Genomic DNA, 18,943 nt, shown 5'->3' on the forward strand with positions numbered 1-18,943 from the left:
CTTATTTCATCAGTGCCGGATTTGGGAAACTTGAGTAACAAACAAATTGTACAAGCATTTATCATTTGAGATTGTAGGAACCCAGAGTGCTGAGAGTATTTCTCTGCCTGTTTTTAAGGGTTCTTACCCCCTTGTACAGCACTGTTTTAACCTCCAACCTTGGAAAAACTTACCAACGATCAGACAGGAACTAGAAAATACAGTGGTGTGAATTAGGTGATAGACTACTATGTAAGATTGTCACAGGGTGAAAATTTAGAGGTTTTGGGCTTCTCTTTGTAGTAAATAGATAAGAGTAAAAAATATCAAAGTGGAGGATTGTTGTTGTTCTCTAAACCTTCTTCTCCTTCTTCTACTACTCCATGTTCTGCAGTAAAAGTAGTGCGGAATGATTGGATAGAGAATTCCGCAGTTCCTGGCCGTGTTACTGAATAATTGGTAGTAAAGTGAAAATAAAGTATGTTTTTAGTAACTATTGGTTAAATTATCTTTAAAAGGCCATGTAAATCTTGATAATTAGACTTCACTCCTGCTTTCTGTGCGCTATGCTGTACCTGGGTCACGCTAGTGGCTCTGTTCCTCTGATAAGACTTAATAAACAACTATCCAGCAGCATTGAAACTCCAGGAAAAGTCTTGGTTTATCTGTGAAACTCCTTGCAAGGACTTTTAGAAAATTCTCTCCATCAGGAGGGATTTGATTTATGGCACGGTTCAGTGTCAGAGATGACACAAGAAAACATTAGAGCAGGTACTAAATATTTGTGTGATTCTGAAAATGAGATTAGTTTAAGGAGGAATTACAGTACTTTTACTAGTATTTACCAGACAGTTTTAAAACAATTAATGGAAACTGAAATGTAAAATCAGTAGATGGCAGTCTTTGTCTATAAAAATACTTGCAAGGTAGAAAAGGAAAAAGCTTTACTGAAATTTGTTGAACTAAAAGTAGCTATTAATTACACTGACTGAAAGCCACTGTAGAATTGCTTTTCACAAAAAAAAAAAAAAATATATATGTACAATGTTATTATACTCTAGCAACAATACATGATAGTTTTGATTCACAACTTCCACATATTTATATGAATTGTTCTCTGAGAGTACAGCACTAGATACACAGTATTAGTCCTAGAATTATTTTAGTCATTTTAACAATGCAACAGGAGTAAGTAGAGGTAGAATCTAGACAGAGAAAATGTTTTGATCACATTAGCTTCTCTATTTTGTGTAAACTGCACGTCTCATTTTTCTTAGTTACAATAAAATGCTGTGCAGAACTCAGCAGAGTACCTTGTAAAATATGTACAAAAATATACATGTGAATGTCCAGTGTATTGCTAAAGTCTTGGTACAAGGTGCCAAAGTTTTCTGAACTCGAATACATAAACACATTGTACAGTACTGTAAGTAAAACGACTGGTGTACTCCTATTAAATAGTTGAATAAGGTTGATTGTGTCACAGTTATGCCTAAGAACAGTGTGCTGTATATCACAGAGTTCCAAAATTGCAGCATGGCTGGACTTGGAAGGGAGGTCACCTGATTCAAGCCTCCTGCTCAAATAGCATCAGCCTTGAAAGCAGGCAGTCCAGAGCCATGTCCAGACAGCTTCTGAACATCACCAAGGAAGAAGACTATGCAACATTTCAGTGCTTGGTCAACCTCAGTAAAAAAGGGTTTCCTGATATTTGGAGGGAGCCTCCAGCATTTCAGTTTGTGCCCACTGCCTCCGGTCCTGTCACGGGGCACCACTAGAAACACCTTTGCTCTGTTTGCTTTATACCCTCCATTCAGGTATTTATAAACATTGATTTGGTCTCCCCTGAGCCTTCCTTCAATATAAACTTCAAATGAACATTTCCATGAAGTAAGAAATAGAAAAGCCATTAAAACCTACCTCGAATAAGAGGCAAACCAAAAACAGTAGCTGTTTATTAGGGATCCACAGCTGGCTTTTGAAACCACACAGGTTTATTGACTGGAGCATCTCTCTTATGAGGGAAGGCTGAGGGAGCTGGGCCTGTTCAGCCTCAAGGGGAGAAAACTGAGAAGGGACCTCATCCATGTCTATAAGTATCTGCAGGGAGGATGTCAGAGGATGGAGCCAGGCTCTTCTCAGGAGTGCCGAGCAATAGCAGAAGAGGCAGTGGGCAGAAACTGATGCACAGGAAGTTCCAGTTGAATATGAGGAAGAACTTCTTTACTGTGCGGGTGACCAAGCACTGCAACAGGTTGCCCAGAGAGGCTGTGGAATCTCCCTCACTGGAGATAGTCAAGAACTGGATGCAATCCTGTAACCTGTGCTCTAGAATGACCCTGCTCTAGCAGGGGTGTTGGACGAGATGACCCACTGTGGTCCCTCCCAGCCTGATCCATTCTGTGATTCTGTGGTTCTGCAGCTACCACCATTACAGCACAGAAATTGTAATGTATGATATAGTGAAACTATAGTAATTACTATAGTAATTCATAATAAATTTCATTTTTATTTCAGTAATATATTTAGAAACCATATTGTACCAGAAATGAGTGCTATGCTAGAAGCAGAAATGTATTTTGCTCATAATGGTCAAATTAATTATGTAATCAATTAAAAATTCTGAACATTTTGATTCCAGCACTAAAATACAGTTTTCTTCTTTAATGCATGCCATCTCCATATAGGTGGCATGGACCCCATATGCAAATCTTTCAGTTTTTCTTTTGGAGGAAGAATTCCAGAATCTCTTGATGTGTCATTCCATTCAGTACCCCTGACCCAAGTCCCTCATGGCACTCAGCTTCAGCTGCTGCCTGCCCTGGGCAGCTCGGGGCTGGGGTGACCCTCGGTGCCGCGTGCATGGCTGCCCGGGACACTGCCTCCCCTTACACTGGCTGAAGGAGATGTGAGGGCAGCCCCAGCCCACCCAGCCCATCCTTCATGGGTTACTGCTGAGGAAACTGATCCCACTTAAAACTATTCCAGAAGAAAAGGAAAAAACCAAACCCTGACAAACAGAAGATTAACAAAATCCGAACAAACCAAATGTCAAAGAGTGACCTGCTCCAGGTGGTGGTTTGGGGTGACCAAAGGCAGCCACCCCGCTCCCAGCCCTGCCCGTCAGCCATGGGTTGCTCACATCCTGCCTGCTGGAGAGGGAGCTGTCAGCCCTGTGATGTAAGGCACTTCTGGAAAAAGCTTAAAACAAATAACCTAGTTTAATACAATACAATATAAAAGGCATTTTGCAGCAGGCCCTGCACTAGTTCTGAGCAGGGGTCATACATAACTAGATCCTCTGTTCACAAATAATTATGCCAGTTCAACTGGAGACACAGTGAACTGCAGAGCAAAAACAAGTGGGCAGGAAGAGGAAAAGGTCTTCTCAATCTGGCTTCCTTTGAGGCCATAACTTTTCCAGCTACCTTCTGAAGTTTCACTGCTCATCCAAAACTGCAGGAGCAGGAGTAGTAATGCTGAGGCCAATTCAAACCATGACCAGCCAATACAATGTTAAAAACTTTAGTCCACTGCTAAACTGAACCATACAAGCACCGGATGGTTTGGGTTGGAAGGAACCTTAAAGAACATCTAGTTCTGAGTGATGAGTTACTTTCAATGTAATTACAACCTCAACAACATCATTTAACACAATTCTGATGTGAAAATAAACTTGGACAGAGAAGCTGGGAAGATTGTGAGGCTAACTTGTGCTTCTGAGTAGAGTTTCTTTCAGTCTCCATCAAAAGCAGTTGAGTTTTCAAGCAAATTTTAATCCCAGTTGCAATTAAGTCTTCCTCTGAATGAGAATCATAGTGCATCTGTGTTCTTAATAGCTAAAAATAGATGCCATTATATTTTAGTTGAATTCAAGTCAAGATATTTCTTCAATAACTTGTTCATGTTCCTTTTATTAAGGGAAAAGGGATTCTCATCTGGTTTTTTTCAGCCAGTGAAACATACAAATCACAATGTATTCTGGAAAAAATGTGGTAGTGTATATTGCAAACATTCTCATTAAAACAACTCTCCGGCTGAGGGCCTTTATTTAGAAGGGAAAATTTGCTTAACAGTGTTATTAGAGGCAATGTCTGTTGCATGCAAACACTGACTCTTTTACATGTGGTTGTAAACATCATAACACTAGGAAACAAAGAATTTTAATATGCTTTTAATATAATCAAGAAAGTAAAGAACTTCTTAACAGAATCTGGTTTAAGAACATTTACATTCGAGTGATTTCTGATTGTACATTAATAACGAATAATTACTGTAAGGAAAGCAGTTTGTCCATGTACTCAGCTTTCCTGCAGTTTTAGTTCTAAATCAGGAATCTAAAATCCTGAAAAATAAGATAAAGCATTAGCTGTTGATATAACACTAAGTTGGATATAACACTTAAAATATGATGGCAGTATAAAATACGTTAGAAAAGAGAGCATGATAATATTGGTCTACATTTTTATATCTCTCCAAATTGTTGAATGCACTGAAATTAAATCATGAAGTTTGCACTTAGTTTAGTGAGATTTTTATCTCTGTAAGATTAGGGGATTACTTTCAGGATGTCAGTTTACTTTTTAGTATTCGTTTGACAGGTAGTTGACTCAGTTCTTTCTTAGAGATACTTATCATCAGCAGCACCACTTTCCAAATTGTTTACAAATGTGGGATATTTTCCATTTCTTGTTGCCTGAAACACCTCTCTCCTCTCTGTTCTGGGAACTGAGTACCTACAGCTTCTGTTCACTTCATCTATAGATAAGTGTATTTAACACATCTGGGAGAAGTTTGTGGGCAGAAAGCTAAGTCGATTACGCAGTTAAAGGCTTTCTGAGACAACTTCTCAACAAAAATATTGTGGTCTATTTGGATAAAAATGAACTAATTTACATGTAGATCATGATTAAAAGTATTAAATAAATACCTCCTTAGCGAAAATCCACTGATCTCTTTCCATTACGTGGCTGAAAGACAAATATTTAATAAGTGCTCTGTAAAACTGACAGAATCTAGTAACAAAGCCCCAAAACATCTTGGTGTGTATAGAAATTGGTACATTTCTCAATAGCGTCATTGTGATTATCATCAAAGATAGATCTGACATAAGTTATTGTTTAATCTATATCTACCTCTGGAGGAGAATTATACACTAAAATTTACTGCATATCAACTGAAGAATGAATTATCTATCTTGTATGATTTTTTAAGGGGGAGAAAGCTGCAAGCAGTCACTTCAAGAGATCATTAATCCTTATTCTTATTGCATTTTCTTAAAATGTGCTGATTGTTATTATTGCATTGTAAGTGTTTGTTGCTATTAAACAAATACATGTCTTTTTAGACTGTATTCTTTGATATAGGCAGATTTTCTCCCTTTTCACTGTGGTGTTTTTCAGAACTATTTTGCACTAGCGAGGGACTTGATACAACTTCTACGAAAGTTGAAAAAAAATTTCTTCATGGGCTTAATAAGGATTTGCCTTTTACTGTGGAAGGATGAATGCACCAATGCTAATATTACCCATAACTTTGGCCTGTCATAACAAGCCTAAGGATCCAAGCCTGATACATAAGAAATGTAACTATACAAACTTGTGGTCTTTTCATTAGAATTAGAGAATAATTTAGACTGCAAACAAGGCATTTAAGATCTTTGAGTACAACCCTAGCCACATTCTTATTTAAAGCCATTAGTCACTTTGTTATTTAAGTAGAAATACTAACCAAAATCAAGAGAACTATTCAAAGGTCTGACTTGCCACCTTCTCAATTTTGCTAAAATGAAGTAAAAAGGCTCTATGGCATAAAAGCTGTATTCAGTCTCATGAGAATTTCTCTATCTAGTTTCTTACCTTACTGGTCAAAACACAAGGAAAATTGCAAGGTCAGACCTAGCAGTGTGTAAGCATGGAATCCTATCATGTGCAAACATACTCTGTTGATGATGTTTTTGTAACATAAAGCATTGTAACAATGCTTTATGAAGATTTTCCAAAATGCCATATTTTCTAGAACTTTCTCTGACAATTAGATATGAAATAATCAATGACGTCTTAAGGCGTAGCATGGTATCATGTAGACACAAACCTATGAATATGATTTTTAAAAAAATTCCTACTATGCCTTTATTTTAATTCAAGAAAATGTCAGGAGCAGACCTGGAGAAGTCCTGTAGAGTGGAATGCCCTTACTGAAAACAATTTTCCTCAATCACAGTAATTCTTTCTGTAATTCAGTGGTTTCTCTACTTTTTTTTTTAACTTTCACCACCAAGCAAAAATAAAAAATTCAAACAAACCATACCCTGTAGAAAAAGTAGCCTCTACTTTGAATAACTCTGGGTCCTTCAAGTTCTTCCTGGAAAAAAAAAGTATTTTAAATTATATCTACAGCTGTAAATTACTACATGCAAGCGTGGTTGTTTACATACACATAAAAAGTAATTCTTCAGAACTATATACAATCTTACCCCTTAAATGCTTTATGTGCATTTCTCTTCATGTCAGTGACAAGAAGTTTATGTTGTCATGTAGAAAGAGCAAACATGAATGGGGCCAAATTCCACCTGAAGTTTTAGCTCAGGTCAGATTGCTTTAGAATGGTACTAGAAATGATGAACAGCCTTTGCCTCTGATGTGGGAACCTAGCTTCCCACATCTGATTTTCCAGGTTTCATTACCCAGGCACATCCAGGGTCTTCATGGTGATGGAGTCTCTACAGATAGAGTTGTTTTTTTCATCTTGCAGGAGGACAACAATGCAAAGCTTAAATATCAGAAATACTTGGGCTGCTCCCAGGAATGAGATCCCAGACTGTTCTCAAAGGTGTACCATAACCACCCCTCTCACATTAACTCCCAAAGAGCAGTGCTTATGATAGTCTGTCCTGTCTGTGCTGCACACAGGGTGAAACAACTGTCTAGTGATCCATACAGCAAGGAGGGTAACAAATGATGAAGAAAATAGAAATTCCATTTAAATGTAACAAGTACAAAACATGAAGTATCCAGTTGCTTTAATGAGACCTTCATGATTAGAGAACACATTAGCTTAATCACAGTATTTTATTTGCTTCTGTTAGTATCAGATGGGAGTGATGTGTCTGTCCTGCAGGTGGGGAGACAGTCAGTTTGAGAAACAAAACAGTCTCAGTGTTATGCTTAACAGAACATAAAATGTAGATGGCTTTTATTTAGCAATGAGGGTATTTCTCAACTAAAAACTGGGGTGCTGTGATCTCTTGTGTGAATATCATAAGGTGAAGTGTCATGGAAAGGAATCACTTCGTGCTCTATTCTAATGCTGTGAGAATTGTGTAAAAGAGAATGACTCCCATCACTTCCAAACTACAGAAGTAGATTCAATCCAGGGAAGCTTTGAAAGGAAGTGGGGTTTAACCTATACATCATTTTTGAGCCTTGATTTTAATTCTGACTTAGGTTCACCACATATAGCATTATATTCAGTTTCTTGCTGTATGTAAAATATCTGTATGATTTTTGTTTCTATTGTTCTTCTCATTTTAGCATTACCTGGGTTTGAAATACCCATCTTGTATTTATAATCTGATTACTACTATAATTTTTTATATTTCAAAAGGATAAAATTTTTTCTGTACATTGCCTTTTAAGTGTCTTACAGTATTCATATGTCATTTTTTTCTACTTTTTCTACTCAATGTGTGAACAATGTGTGAAAACAGGAACAAAATAGGCAGCTGTTGCAAGATTAAGAAATTCATCTAGAACATAAAAGGAATCAAGGGTACAATTACTAGTGAGAAATTGTGATTTATGTTAATATGTCATTTTCTTCTTACAGCCAGACACTTCATGAAGTGTCTGGCTGTAAATAGTGTTCTTGTTTGAGATCATGTCAGAAGTTTGATACTAGAAAACAGGTGAAGCTAAGAATCTGTCGTTTTTGTAACACCCGCCTTCTAAACTTCCAAGAGTTTGGAGATGTTAAAAAGAAATAAATACCTGCCATAATAAATATGCATGTTCACAAGCCTGTGTGTATATATGTACACAGAAAAATATGTATTCATGAAGATGTATGATTACTCAGAGTTTTATTTTAATGCCTGCCCTCTAGAAGGTATTTTGCTCAGTCTCTTAGATTGACTGCCAAGAAAATGCTTGAGTTGTCTTTCATAGATCATATCCTACCAGGCAAGCTGTAGCTCAAGAGAAGTCAAAGCTGTGAAAAAATCTGGTGTTGTTCCAAACTGGGAAGAAAGAATGAATTTAATAGAGCGGGTTTCCTCCTTCACCCATCCACCTTTTCAATTACTTGTCTAGTCAGGGAGAGAGGTGGATGTGTTTATGCACAGCAGGTTCTGTTTTTCGTCCCAACATGAGGAATAAAAAAGATCAGCAGCAAGATAACCCTTCCTGAAGCACATTCTGGGACACCAACCGAAATATATAAGCAGAAAGGTCTACAAGGGCATTTTTAGAAAAGCTAATGAGTCACAAAGCGTGAGAACACAAGCATGCAGAGTTTAAGTTTACATACGTCCAGTTTGTATCTCTTCAGTCTTCTCTCATTAAGCTGAGGAACGAGTTGCAGTAAAGGATGCAGGACAGACGACTGAGAGGACACGAACACACATACATGAGCAACAGTGAAATTTAGCCCTTATGATGCAAAAAAAGTCTCTGCAATATTGGCTTATGGACCAAACATGCACCAAAAAAGGACTGAAGATGTTCATCGAGAAACTTATTTTTTTTAACATTTTGACTTGAAAATAAGCAGGTATCAACATTTATATTTACACTATGCAGAGTGGTGGAGGAAAAAGCTATGCATCCTACCTTAACTAATTGAAAGTTCAGAACCATTTACACACTCCTGGAATTATTCAGACTTTGATGAGTCTCTATGAGTTGTACTGAGAATATTTCCATGCAGTATTCCTACTAACACTTCTAAAATTCTCTACTATGGAAATTAGCAGCTTCAACCTCTGTTGTACTGAAAAGTTCATTTTACTTCAAAATAAATGGCAACGACAAAATTGGGTTGTCTGCTAGAGAAAAGTGTGCAGTAGGAATCCATTCTTGAGTGACATTTGTAACCATGGCACTGGTCACTCTATCTAAGCTCCAATCATGAAATTTCTTGTTCAACAAGATTTTAAGCTTGCCGACAGCCTAGTTAAGTACAGTGGCATTGTGTGCAGCCTAAGTGCTCACCCTGGAAAAACACAACCATGTGGGATTTTGGAAAGAGGTCCACAGGGAGAAATAAAGAATAAAAACCTGTGTTCCATTAACCAATTTAAACCTTCAACTCATATAAATGTAATTTAAAAAATAATGCATTTTCGATACAATACTTCTTACAAAAGTAATGCAATTAAGATATATGGAGTAACCAGAGTTACCAAAGTGTTATTGTACTTAATAGGTAAAAAGAACTTGCTTATTTGTAGCCAATTTTGTGCTATCTGCCAAAGGTAGGCAAGCCTTATACATAAAAAAAGTAGGAGTCTGATGTGAGTGAAGGAGTTAATGGACATCCCAGCTGTCCACTTGGGCTCTGTCTTGCAGACAGTGGAGAGAGGTTATAAAGCTGAGGAATGATGGATCTCACCTAAGTTAGTATCTCTGAGAATGGCTAGAAAATAATCATCTGAACAGCTAAACCAAAAGAAGTGAGAAAGCAGTAATCTCTGGGGGCAGTGGCAAAGATATGCAGGATGGTGGTGAAGTGGGATGCAGTAGGGTGAAGTGGGATGCAGTAGCCTTTTAAGCAGGAGCAGCAGCAGAAATAGCTCATTTCACTGTGCCTTAACTACCCTTAAATCCTCCAAAGCAACTCTAGCATGAAAACATTGACCCCAATATGAATGACACCACTTTCTAGGAAATACACCACGTATTTCTGAAGAAATGTAAAGAACAAGGCAAAAATGGACATTAGCATGTAAGAATGATTGTTAAGAAACAAGAAAATATGAATACGTTTAACTTTCTCGAAATCCTATGGTGCATAGATGCACCCAGGTAACAGTATGTTTGCACTTCAAAAGCGAGAATGGATCACATGTACTTGACTTGGTTTATGACAATGCTTTTAGAGCAACAATTCTTTGCCATGGTTTAAACTATATTTTTCATTCAAAATATAATCCAAAGTCCAAGTGAGACTTAAATACTATTTTGCCTGCTACATATTTATGACCTGCAAATGAATTAATACAGTTTAATTAATAATGAATAAAAATGCTTTAAGAGTATCTAATAGTTATGGTCATGTTCTCAGCTTCTGTAAGTCCACATTGTTTCACTGCCTGTGCTATGTTCCAAAACCTGAAAAAAGTGTTTGATCTCACTCTTAAAATTTGAAACTACAAGATTAAGATTCAGTTGGGATTCCATGAATGTTTGGTGGGGTTTGTTGGAATTTTTTCCCACACCTGTACAGTACTGATGATCCTCTCCCATATTATTAAAACACCTTCTGTACTTTGAACATGCAACTCCCGGTCCTGAGCTTGCTATACAGTTGGAGAGACGACTGCAGAAAGGAACATTGCCTTGGTTTTATATACAAGCACACATGTACTCACTCACAAGGAGGTGCTATGCCACTTACCATGATGTCTGAGTTGCCCGAGTCATGAGTCTTAGAATAATGAAATAAGAACTGTTTGAAAAAATTAAAAGTGGGGTTTTACTACAAAACAGGGCAAGAGTGTTGTGATTTTCTTGCCTTTTTTTAGAGTGATTGTAGGACATGTGTAGATATCTTACCCTTTTGGTGTTGTCTTTCTCATCTAAACCCTGTGGGAATAATAGTTGGTAGAGAGGCTTTTATTCATTAAAATAAAAAGCACAATGGATAATTTTGATTACATACATAATCTTTTCAGCACTGGGTTGGAATATTCTTCCTTGGCAGATGCATTATATGTCTTTGTTTATCAATGTAACTAATAATTTCAAACTCTGTAGAGAGCATTGATTACTCTGCCCTAGAAGAGTTAGATGTGTTTAGCAGATGTTCCCTTGTACATCCCCAGACTCTCGTAAATAAATTTCTTTGTCTATTGAGAATTCATTGTTTTTCTAATCTAGAGCAATAAAAATGCCTAACACCTTGTACCCAGCCTGGAGATTATTTTCCAAACATCGATGTATCCCTGCTGTCTTTACAAGGTGTTACATTCTGACAATGTAGCATTTCAGAGTAAAAACAGATAGAAATACTTCCTGCACTGAATGACAGTTTTCATACTGAGTCCTCAGAATTCATTGTAGACAATGGCACGGTGAGAGATCAGGCTTCAAAAATGCTAAGCAGTCTTGTGTGTGTTACCTGTGGTTTCTGGAGAAATCCCATGACCAAAAAACAAAGTTCTTCCAGTGTACTGGACACCTAATGCAAAGAAAACAGGAACTCAGCTATCACACTTGCAATTCTACTACGTATAACAAACAGTATCAAAATAGTAGAGTTACCTCTGTCTGACTCACCCGAGGTTGAGAATCTGTGGACAGGTAAGCAGAACATGCATCATCTATCTGTAAGAGTTCACACACTTTTTTTAGGAAGTCAGAGTAATAAAAACAAGTGAAATATGTATATTTTCAGAAAAAGGTAAGTGCAGCAAGCTACAAGCTTGTCTATTGTAAGGCATCCTCATAGGTCCATTCATTAAATACTTTGCATTCAAAGGGGGAAGGGCCTTAACCACATAAAAAAGAAAACAACAACCACAACAAACTTATACTTGCTTGATCTGAACAAACATACCTATCTGTGACCTTTATTCCCTTACTGACCACATACTCCTCTTAACTACAAACTTCTCAGACTAAGTCATATTTTAAATTATGGTTGTAAGCATCTGGGGCATGAACTATGAACTTGAATCTCTTCTGCAATATCTTTGTATTACACAAAACTGTGAAGAAAATGGCAAAACTAAGGAAAGGGATTCAAGGATCAATCCTCAAACACAACTCTTTCCATCGGATTACAGCATCCCTGCAGGTGTATGACACATGCATCCCTTGAGTGATTATGATATGTGCTGGCACATCTCATGCACACCAGTCAATTTGTGCCAGCAATTTCCTAAACACAGTGTGAAACAATGCTACTCTTTGTCTTCACCAGTCTTTTCAAAGCTGTCTTCATTCAGTGCTGTGATAATCTTGTCTTGGAAGAAGTACTGAACAAGTGATTCCTACCCATCCTCTCCCTATGGTTCATAACTTTGTATTAACTACATCCTCCTTCTGTTGTCTCTTTTCCAAGATGAAAGAACACTGTAATACTACTAATTTTTAGTGGAGTTATTAATAGAGAAGGCATAAGAAATGGAATAAAAGGTATTTGAGTTCACAGAAATAATATTACTGGTGCTGAAACTCCTGAGTATTCTGTAAGGAAAAGTCTCCAACGCTGCAACTAAAGTCGCACAATTTAATAATGATGACAAAAATCAACTTAAAATTTTATTAAATAACTTTAAAGTTGTATCAAGAGTAACCTCCATCATTATAAGCTATTGTTTTCATGTAATGTTTGATAGTGTAAGATGAAAAAAATCTTTGCCACTCATGTTGTTCACAGGCTGCGTAAAAAACATAATGGTTTGGGGTCTTTTAATAGAGCAGTTAATGCAATTGTTCTTGCAATTTTATTGTAGATAAAAAGCCCTAAATGACACTAATTAGCAATGAAAACATAAAAGAAAAAAAGAAATTTTTTTAAGAAAATGCATATCTGAGCACTTCAGGACAGGAGATAATCCATTTCTCCAGAGACGATCTATGAGAAAGCATTAGCAGACATAGTGAGAAAACTAATAGCTCACAGAATTCCCTTTTCAAATAGGTTTTGCTGGTAACACATCCTCTCTCTCCTTCCTTCATCTTGCATGTGTTTGAGTGTATTAGTTCAGCTTCACTACTTTCAGAGTAAGAAAGCATAGAGGAAGAAGACAGCAATGAATGAGATAAAATTAGGCTGAAGTAATTTTGGAAGCTTATGTTAAAAAGAGTGTACTTTCATCTTGGGGGGTTGTTTGTGTTTGGGTTTTATTTGTATATTTACTTGACTCAGAGAACTACCATAGCTGAGTAGCAGAACAAGCCAGAGAGTGCTTTGTGTTCAACACAATGGTATCTTTCAGCTAAAACCTTTGCAGAAAAAGCAAGGGTTGAGGAAAAGCCACAATTTACGTTAATTCCTTTTAAAAAAATTAATAGTTTCTTTTATGGATCTTCTCTCAGGTTTTCTCTTCTGTCTCAGAAATGTAGCCTGAGAGTAGAAGATTGCAAGTTGCTTTGTGTTGGTTAAATAACATAAAGAAACAAAAGGAAGTAAGAGACAAGTAAAGAAAAAAGTACTTATTTACAAAGTTCTCATATTTATAAACTCAGAGCCATTCCTGCAACATACAAGATTTATTTAGAGGCAGGGTTTCTCCTGAATGATCCACTAGTAAAGTAGCAAAGAGGGAAGAATTATTATTTGCACTTTAAGAAATTCTGGTGAACAAGTGTGAGTCAGTCATTAGGTTGATTTAGGGTATATAACTATATATCTAACTCTCTTTCCTTAGACCATTTCCAGTTCAGCATAATTCTGGTTATAATGGTAACTTTTATATTGCTTCTATGATGAAATTTTACAAAATTTAGTATCTTATGCATACCATTTTCTTCACTGAAATCAACAGGACCTTTGTCTTGGTTTCCAATCACCACAGGGACAAATCTTTCAGCTAGCAAACCTTATCAAGACACGCAGAAATGTATAAAGCAACTTTTTAATCCAGAATGTAAATAACTAATTTTCAAAAATTCCTTACTATTATCAGGATCTTACTTCCCAAAAGACCATTTTTTCCCCTAGAGACAAATGTCACTAGGGCTCGTTCAAGTGCCAGTCTGGAAATAGGTTAGGTTTTGAGTCACCATCTCCAATAGGAACTATGGGGAGATAGCAGAATGTCTCCTGTAATGGTCTCAATCAGAAGAAATTTACTCTCTGCATCTGCCCCCCTGATGAGTCACTTGCTTTCCAGTGTTATCAAAAGCTACTAAATTAAATGTCAACACAATAGTTGAAGGTTTCAGCAACACCAGGGCATGCAAGTGGCAGGATAAATCCTCCCCACATGTTATGCCCTGCCACTCCATCTGTTCCAAAAGGGCAGGGAAGAGCCTGCGTTAACACATGCGTCACAGTCCAGGATCAAAACAAACGTTCCTTTCAGAGATGAGACTGAAAGTTATGATACCAATCAGTAGCCAAATGTTAGAGGGGCTAATTGACACAGTACATTGTCCTTTACCTAGTAAATTGAGAAGCTGGGGTAGGATTGAACAATGTCCCAGCCTTGTGTGCAGAACAGAGGATGCAAGAGGAAAGACTGGATGAGTTGAAACAATTCCTGAGTATCATGTACAGACTATAAAACTACCAGATGGGTCACTGTGATGCTTCCAGGGACAGTGACTGCCTGGTCATTCACAGTTAAGTGACAACTGTTATCAAACATAGCTCTCCATTGAGACAAGACAATCTCTTCTCAGAATGACATCCCAACAATCAGTCCAGACCCTGAAGGAACTGTTCAGAATATCTGGAAAATTAAATATTTCACCTCTTTGCTGATGTCAAGATAGGAGACATACAGGAAGACATACTGGAAGAAAACACAGCTGAACTCTGTGCAAGAGAAATACTGGATGGGATGGTAAGGTGGGACTGTAGCAAGGATGGGCACAGAAGAAATGGGAGGATACCACATGGCAGATCATGCTTACCTCTTTCAACAGCTGCAAATCCTCATCTGATTCGAGTGCTTGGGATGGCATCGGTGCACCTGGAAGCACAAACCATGCTCAGCGATGCTGCACAGCAGAGGTCATTTGTGTAAGTGTCCCATGTCAGAGATACCTAGCACAACTAGCAACTGCAAAGGCCGAGAGCTGCTTGCTCCAAGGAAGCCCGTGACCCTGGGAGTTCTGCCGTTTGTCCTGTAGTTTTTGCCTGCTCTGTTTCAGCAACACAGCAGGACGTTTCTTCACAAGTTCACAGCAGATATGGACACTCACACGTCTTAGCAGTAAACAGTGTGGAAGTTACTTAGGTCTCACTGAGACCTGCTCAGAAAATCACATTCCAGTGCCTACAACCTCAGGCTTTCTGAGAACTCTGCTCACCTCCAGCACATGCACTGTGAGTTGAGGATCTAGACCCTACCTCTTGCCTTCATGTATGCTACAACTGCAGAATTGAACAGGCAGTATGTAATGTACGATTGCATATAGTTAGTGCCCTTGAGATGAACATGGTGTTTTGAGAATATATGTGCATATGAATACATGAATTGTATATGAATACCATACATGTGTAACTGGCTTTGTTTCCTCTGTCTTGCATATGTGATGTGGAAAAGTTTGGTCCCTCAGTAGATTAAATGTGTTATTAACTGCATAATGATGCAGTGAAGCTGTGCTTAACTTGGGGCAGCTCCTTTCTCTATCTCTTCCCACCCAGGCTGCAGACCTGGAAGTCACTGTTCCAGGGTCCCTTCCAAGTCAATGTCCAAAATACCCCTCTTACCACATTGTTATTTTACCTGGCAGTGTATTTCTGATAGCAGGGTATTGTTAGAGTCTCTGTAAATAACAGAAATGAGCATCACCAAATTGTGAGTACACTAGACACCACACAATGGTATCAGTGAGGGGATGTGCTGTAACTCCCATGGGAGGGAAACTGCTGCTGGGGAGGGTGATGCTTTATCTGTACATGCCGAGCTCTGCAGGAAACCCTTCAAAGTCATCTAATTTATACCTCTGCCCAAAGTTGCTGCCCATGAGCCACACTTAACCAGTTTATACACTGTTCCTAAAGATCTCAGTTTTAGAGAGATTTTGTAACCTCCCAGGCAGTCTAAAATTACATGTGGTCACATTTTTAAAAGAATTGAACCAAATTAAACAAAAAAGAGGTGAAGCTAGAATGTCCAGTGAGCATGGTATGAATGCCCATCATGTTATTTATTTTGCATTTACCCCTAATAACAATAATCACAGCGGTAGTTAGTTCCAGGCATTAAGGGATGGATTTCAAAACAACATTTTTGTACTGGCACAGACTTAAGCTGACTAATTATTATGGATGCTTGCTTTGCCCCAAAAAAAGAATTAGAGGGACTCTTAATTCCACACTACATAGAAGTGGGATTTTATTTTAAATTTTTGAGTTGTTCACATAAAAAGGAAACCGATTCCCAATTATTTGTTTCATTTCAAGGAAAAATGCCAAATAAATTAAAGGTGCTACAGTTGTCTTACTTTGTCTTCTTCTCTTAAATTAGTGCATTCAAACTGGAGTATTACCTGGGACTAGTATCCTGGTTGCAAAGCGTAGAACAGGGCAACACTTCAAATTAGCACACCTTCCCCATCAAAGCATTGCCTGCCTATCTCTGAACACTGTTTCTGCCATTGCCTGGTTCCCAAGGCTTTTCAGGGAGAGCTAAAGAAATTCATTAGCATGAATTAGTAAACGTTAGGGCACCAAGCAAGAAAGCCTGACTACCCCAACTTTCTCTTTTTTTTTTTTTTTTGGCCTGTAGCATAAACTTCTGGATAGAGAAGATAAATTATTTCACCCACTCCTCACTTTCCTTTACCCTTCTCCACATATTCAAAAATTTTTATTTCATGTGCAATCCCATCTGTTTTGTGCACCTAGGACTGTGTTCCTCCGAGGACCGAGCAGTGTTCCTCCATCACCCCATCCAGAACAGGGCTGCAGTACCTACAGGACTTCATTAATTTACACAACAGCACACACAATGAAACATTAAGTTGTTTTGCAATATATACAAAATAACCATAGGGGGAAGGGGAAAAAAAAAAAAAAAAAGCAAGAGAGAGAAGAGAGAGAGAGGAGGGAGAGGAGGGATAGGAAGGAGAGAGAGACAGAGAAGGAAAGAAATGTGTGTTATTGAAAAAGAGTCCTATTCAAAGGGAACATGGAGGAGAAAATCCTTCAAACTAAACAAAATCAACATTGTCCACAACCCATTTGCTCTCTTATCCTTCAATTCTGCCATCTTTAAGAAATTCAGCTTCTTTCAAGGCAGTAGAATGCCAGATGCACAGCCTGGGACTGACTTCTTACATCTTGTCTTCCCTCTATTGCTCTCCCTAAACAAGCTCCTGGCAATTGTTTGTGTAAGAACAGTGATGAAATACTGTGTGCCATTGCCCTTCGCTACGCTCCTCTTCCTTCCCTCCCCTCTTCCACATCTTCAGAACTTATTTTTAACATAATATTAAGTATGCTCTAATTCGATTTCTTTGATTATTGATATTAAAAGAAAACACAACAAAGCAGAACAAAACCTCACAACTAAAGCAAATCCCACGCATATAATACAAACAAAATGGAAATAGTCCTTGCACAGCATTTTGTAATGTTACTTTGCAAGGTGTAAGTAGCTAATCTATCTGAGGTGGGAAAATAGAGTAAAGAGAGTATGGTTTGTTAAACAGGCCACTAGATGCTTCACAAGAGCTCCTTGCTACAAAAATAGCAACTTTCAGGATTCCTCACCTGATAAATATTGCTACATGTAGGACTGCCAGAGGGTCCTAGATCCTAATTTTTCCTGCAGTTTTGTACATGCTGTTTCATCTCTTTTCTTGCCTTTTAAAAATCAGAATAAATGATACTTAAAATTAAATCTCTTTTTAAAAAAGCCTATTCCCCAAGCTGCTGGAGTGTTTTGCCAGGACAGAATAATCCTACCGGGATCCGGGAAGAAGTCCCCCAGACCTATCCCCGAAACCGTCCCCAGCAGCTGCGCCCTCCAGAGCACCCTTGCCCCTCTCAGCGGCGCCGCTGCCGCCGGCCCGCACGGCTGGCAGGCTGCGCGCACCCTGCTCCCAAATCATGCGCAGAGCTGGCGGAGCAGGAAGGGGTTGCGAGCGGGATGCTCCTCACCTTTGCAAGCAGACATCGAGGAGGCGAGGAGGACGAAGAGGAGAAGTAGCGGGGACCCGGGCAGCGCCGCGGCGTCTCCTGCCTTCCTCAGGCTGCGCTGGGGGGTGGCCGCGGGGGGCTGATGGTGGCAGAGGTGTCCCATGTCCGCCGAGTGCCCGGCGCCGCCGCTCTGCCAGCCGCTCGTCTGGGCATGTCCTCGCTCCCTGCCCCAACTTTTTAAATGTCCCCGACACGTGGACGAGCTCCAGCCGGGCTCGGGGAGGGCTGCCCCGCTCCCCCCGGGGGCCGGCGGCTGGTGACTCACCCCGCTCCGCCCCGGGGCAGGGCCGCTGGACCCCGTGCTGGCACGGCGGGTGCCCCTGCTTGGCACAGAGGCGAGGCGCTGGCCAGGCTCCAGGCCCTTTATTAAACCCCCTCCTTAAAAGCAAGTCCATGTTTTAATCCCCCGGAGCCCTGCAGGAGCCGCGGTGGCTGGTGCGGAAGGTACTGCTCCTCCACTGCCGTGGGTGTTCGGAGCGACGGAACGAGCGGCAAAGGGCGTTCAAACACTGTCCCAGCCCGGTGTACGCGCGAGAAGAGGCGTGATTTAAAGTGGGGAAATCGGACCCATTAGCTGATTTGCCCCCAGCTAGCTGAACGTGGGAGTAAATCTCGTGGAGCTTTCACGTGGGAGAAACCGTCGGTGACTGGGATGCGGGGCTTCGGGGATGCGCACCCCTCTCTCTGCCTTGGCACCCGCCGAATGGTCACTGAGTTTTCTGAAGACTCCCTGGCTGCAGGGGTGTGACTGCCTCCTGACTTTTCCTATGCCTTAAATACACACGCAATGCCACACGACGAAATAGAACTCAGTGATATGGTAATATTTAGAGATTAAAATCCTAATACCGTGCTTAGCAAGGTATTTTACTTAAAATACAGCTGCAGACCTTGGTCCCTATTTATGACTGTAGATAATAAA

At 39.3% G+C, this 18,943-nt stretch overlaps 1 protein-coding gene across 5 annotated transcripts; it reads right to left on the reverse strand.

Moving 5' to 3' along the window:
- Window positions 1-3,873: 3,873 nt before the first annotated feature.
- Window positions 3,874-18,585, reverse strand: NMU (neuromedin U). 5 transcript variants are annotated; one of them, XM_032110160.1, is made up of 10 exons: window positions 17,983-18,579; window positions 14,784-14,842; window positions 11,460-11,522; window positions 11,317-11,376; window positions 10,752-10,781; window positions 10,594-10,644; window positions 8,506-8,580; window positions 6,289-6,342; window positions 4,910-4,949; window positions 3,874-4,324 (listed from the first exon to the last, which is right to left on the reverse strand). In XM_032110160.1, exons 1-9 carry the CDS (start codon window positions 18,122-18,124, stop codon window positions 4,914-4,916), a joined length of 570 nt encoding a protein of 189 aa, XP_031966051.1. In that variant the 5' UTR covers window positions 18,125-18,579; the 3' UTR covers window positions 3,874-4,324; window positions 4,910-4,913. The 5 variants fall into 5 exon arrangements, with proteins under 5 accessions (XP_031966051.1, XP_031966052.1, XP_031966054.1 ...); XM_032110161.1 differs by having other exon boundaries at window positions 11,475-11,522; window positions 17,983-18,571; XM_032110163.1 differs by lacking the exon at window positions 8,506-8,580 and having other exon boundaries at window positions 17,983-18,577.
- Window positions 18,586-18,943: the final 358 nt, after the last annotated feature.

This window comes from Corvus moneduloides, chromosome 5, assembly GCF_009650955.1.
Source record: "Corvus moneduloides isolate bCorMon1 chromosome 5, bCorMon1.pri, whole genome shotgun sequence".
Lineage (NCBI taxonomy): Eukaryota > Metazoa > Chordata > Aves > Passeriformes > Corvidae > Corvus > Corvus moneduloides.

Excerpts from the sequence above, each read along its gene's own strand:
- NMU (XM_032110160.1), bottom strand. The coding sequence starts at position 18,124 with ATGGGACACCTCTGCCACCATCAGCCCCCCGCGGCCACCCCCCAGCGC. Across the intron at positions 11,377-11,459 it reads CTCGGGTGAGTCAGACAGAG|GTGTCCAGTACACTGGAAGA; the intron begins GTAACTCTACTA and ends TCTTTGCATTAG. Across the intron at positions 10,645-10,751 it reads AGAAAGACAACACCAAAAGG|TTCTTATTTCATTATTCTAA; the intron begins GTAAGATATCTA and ends TTTTTCAAACAG.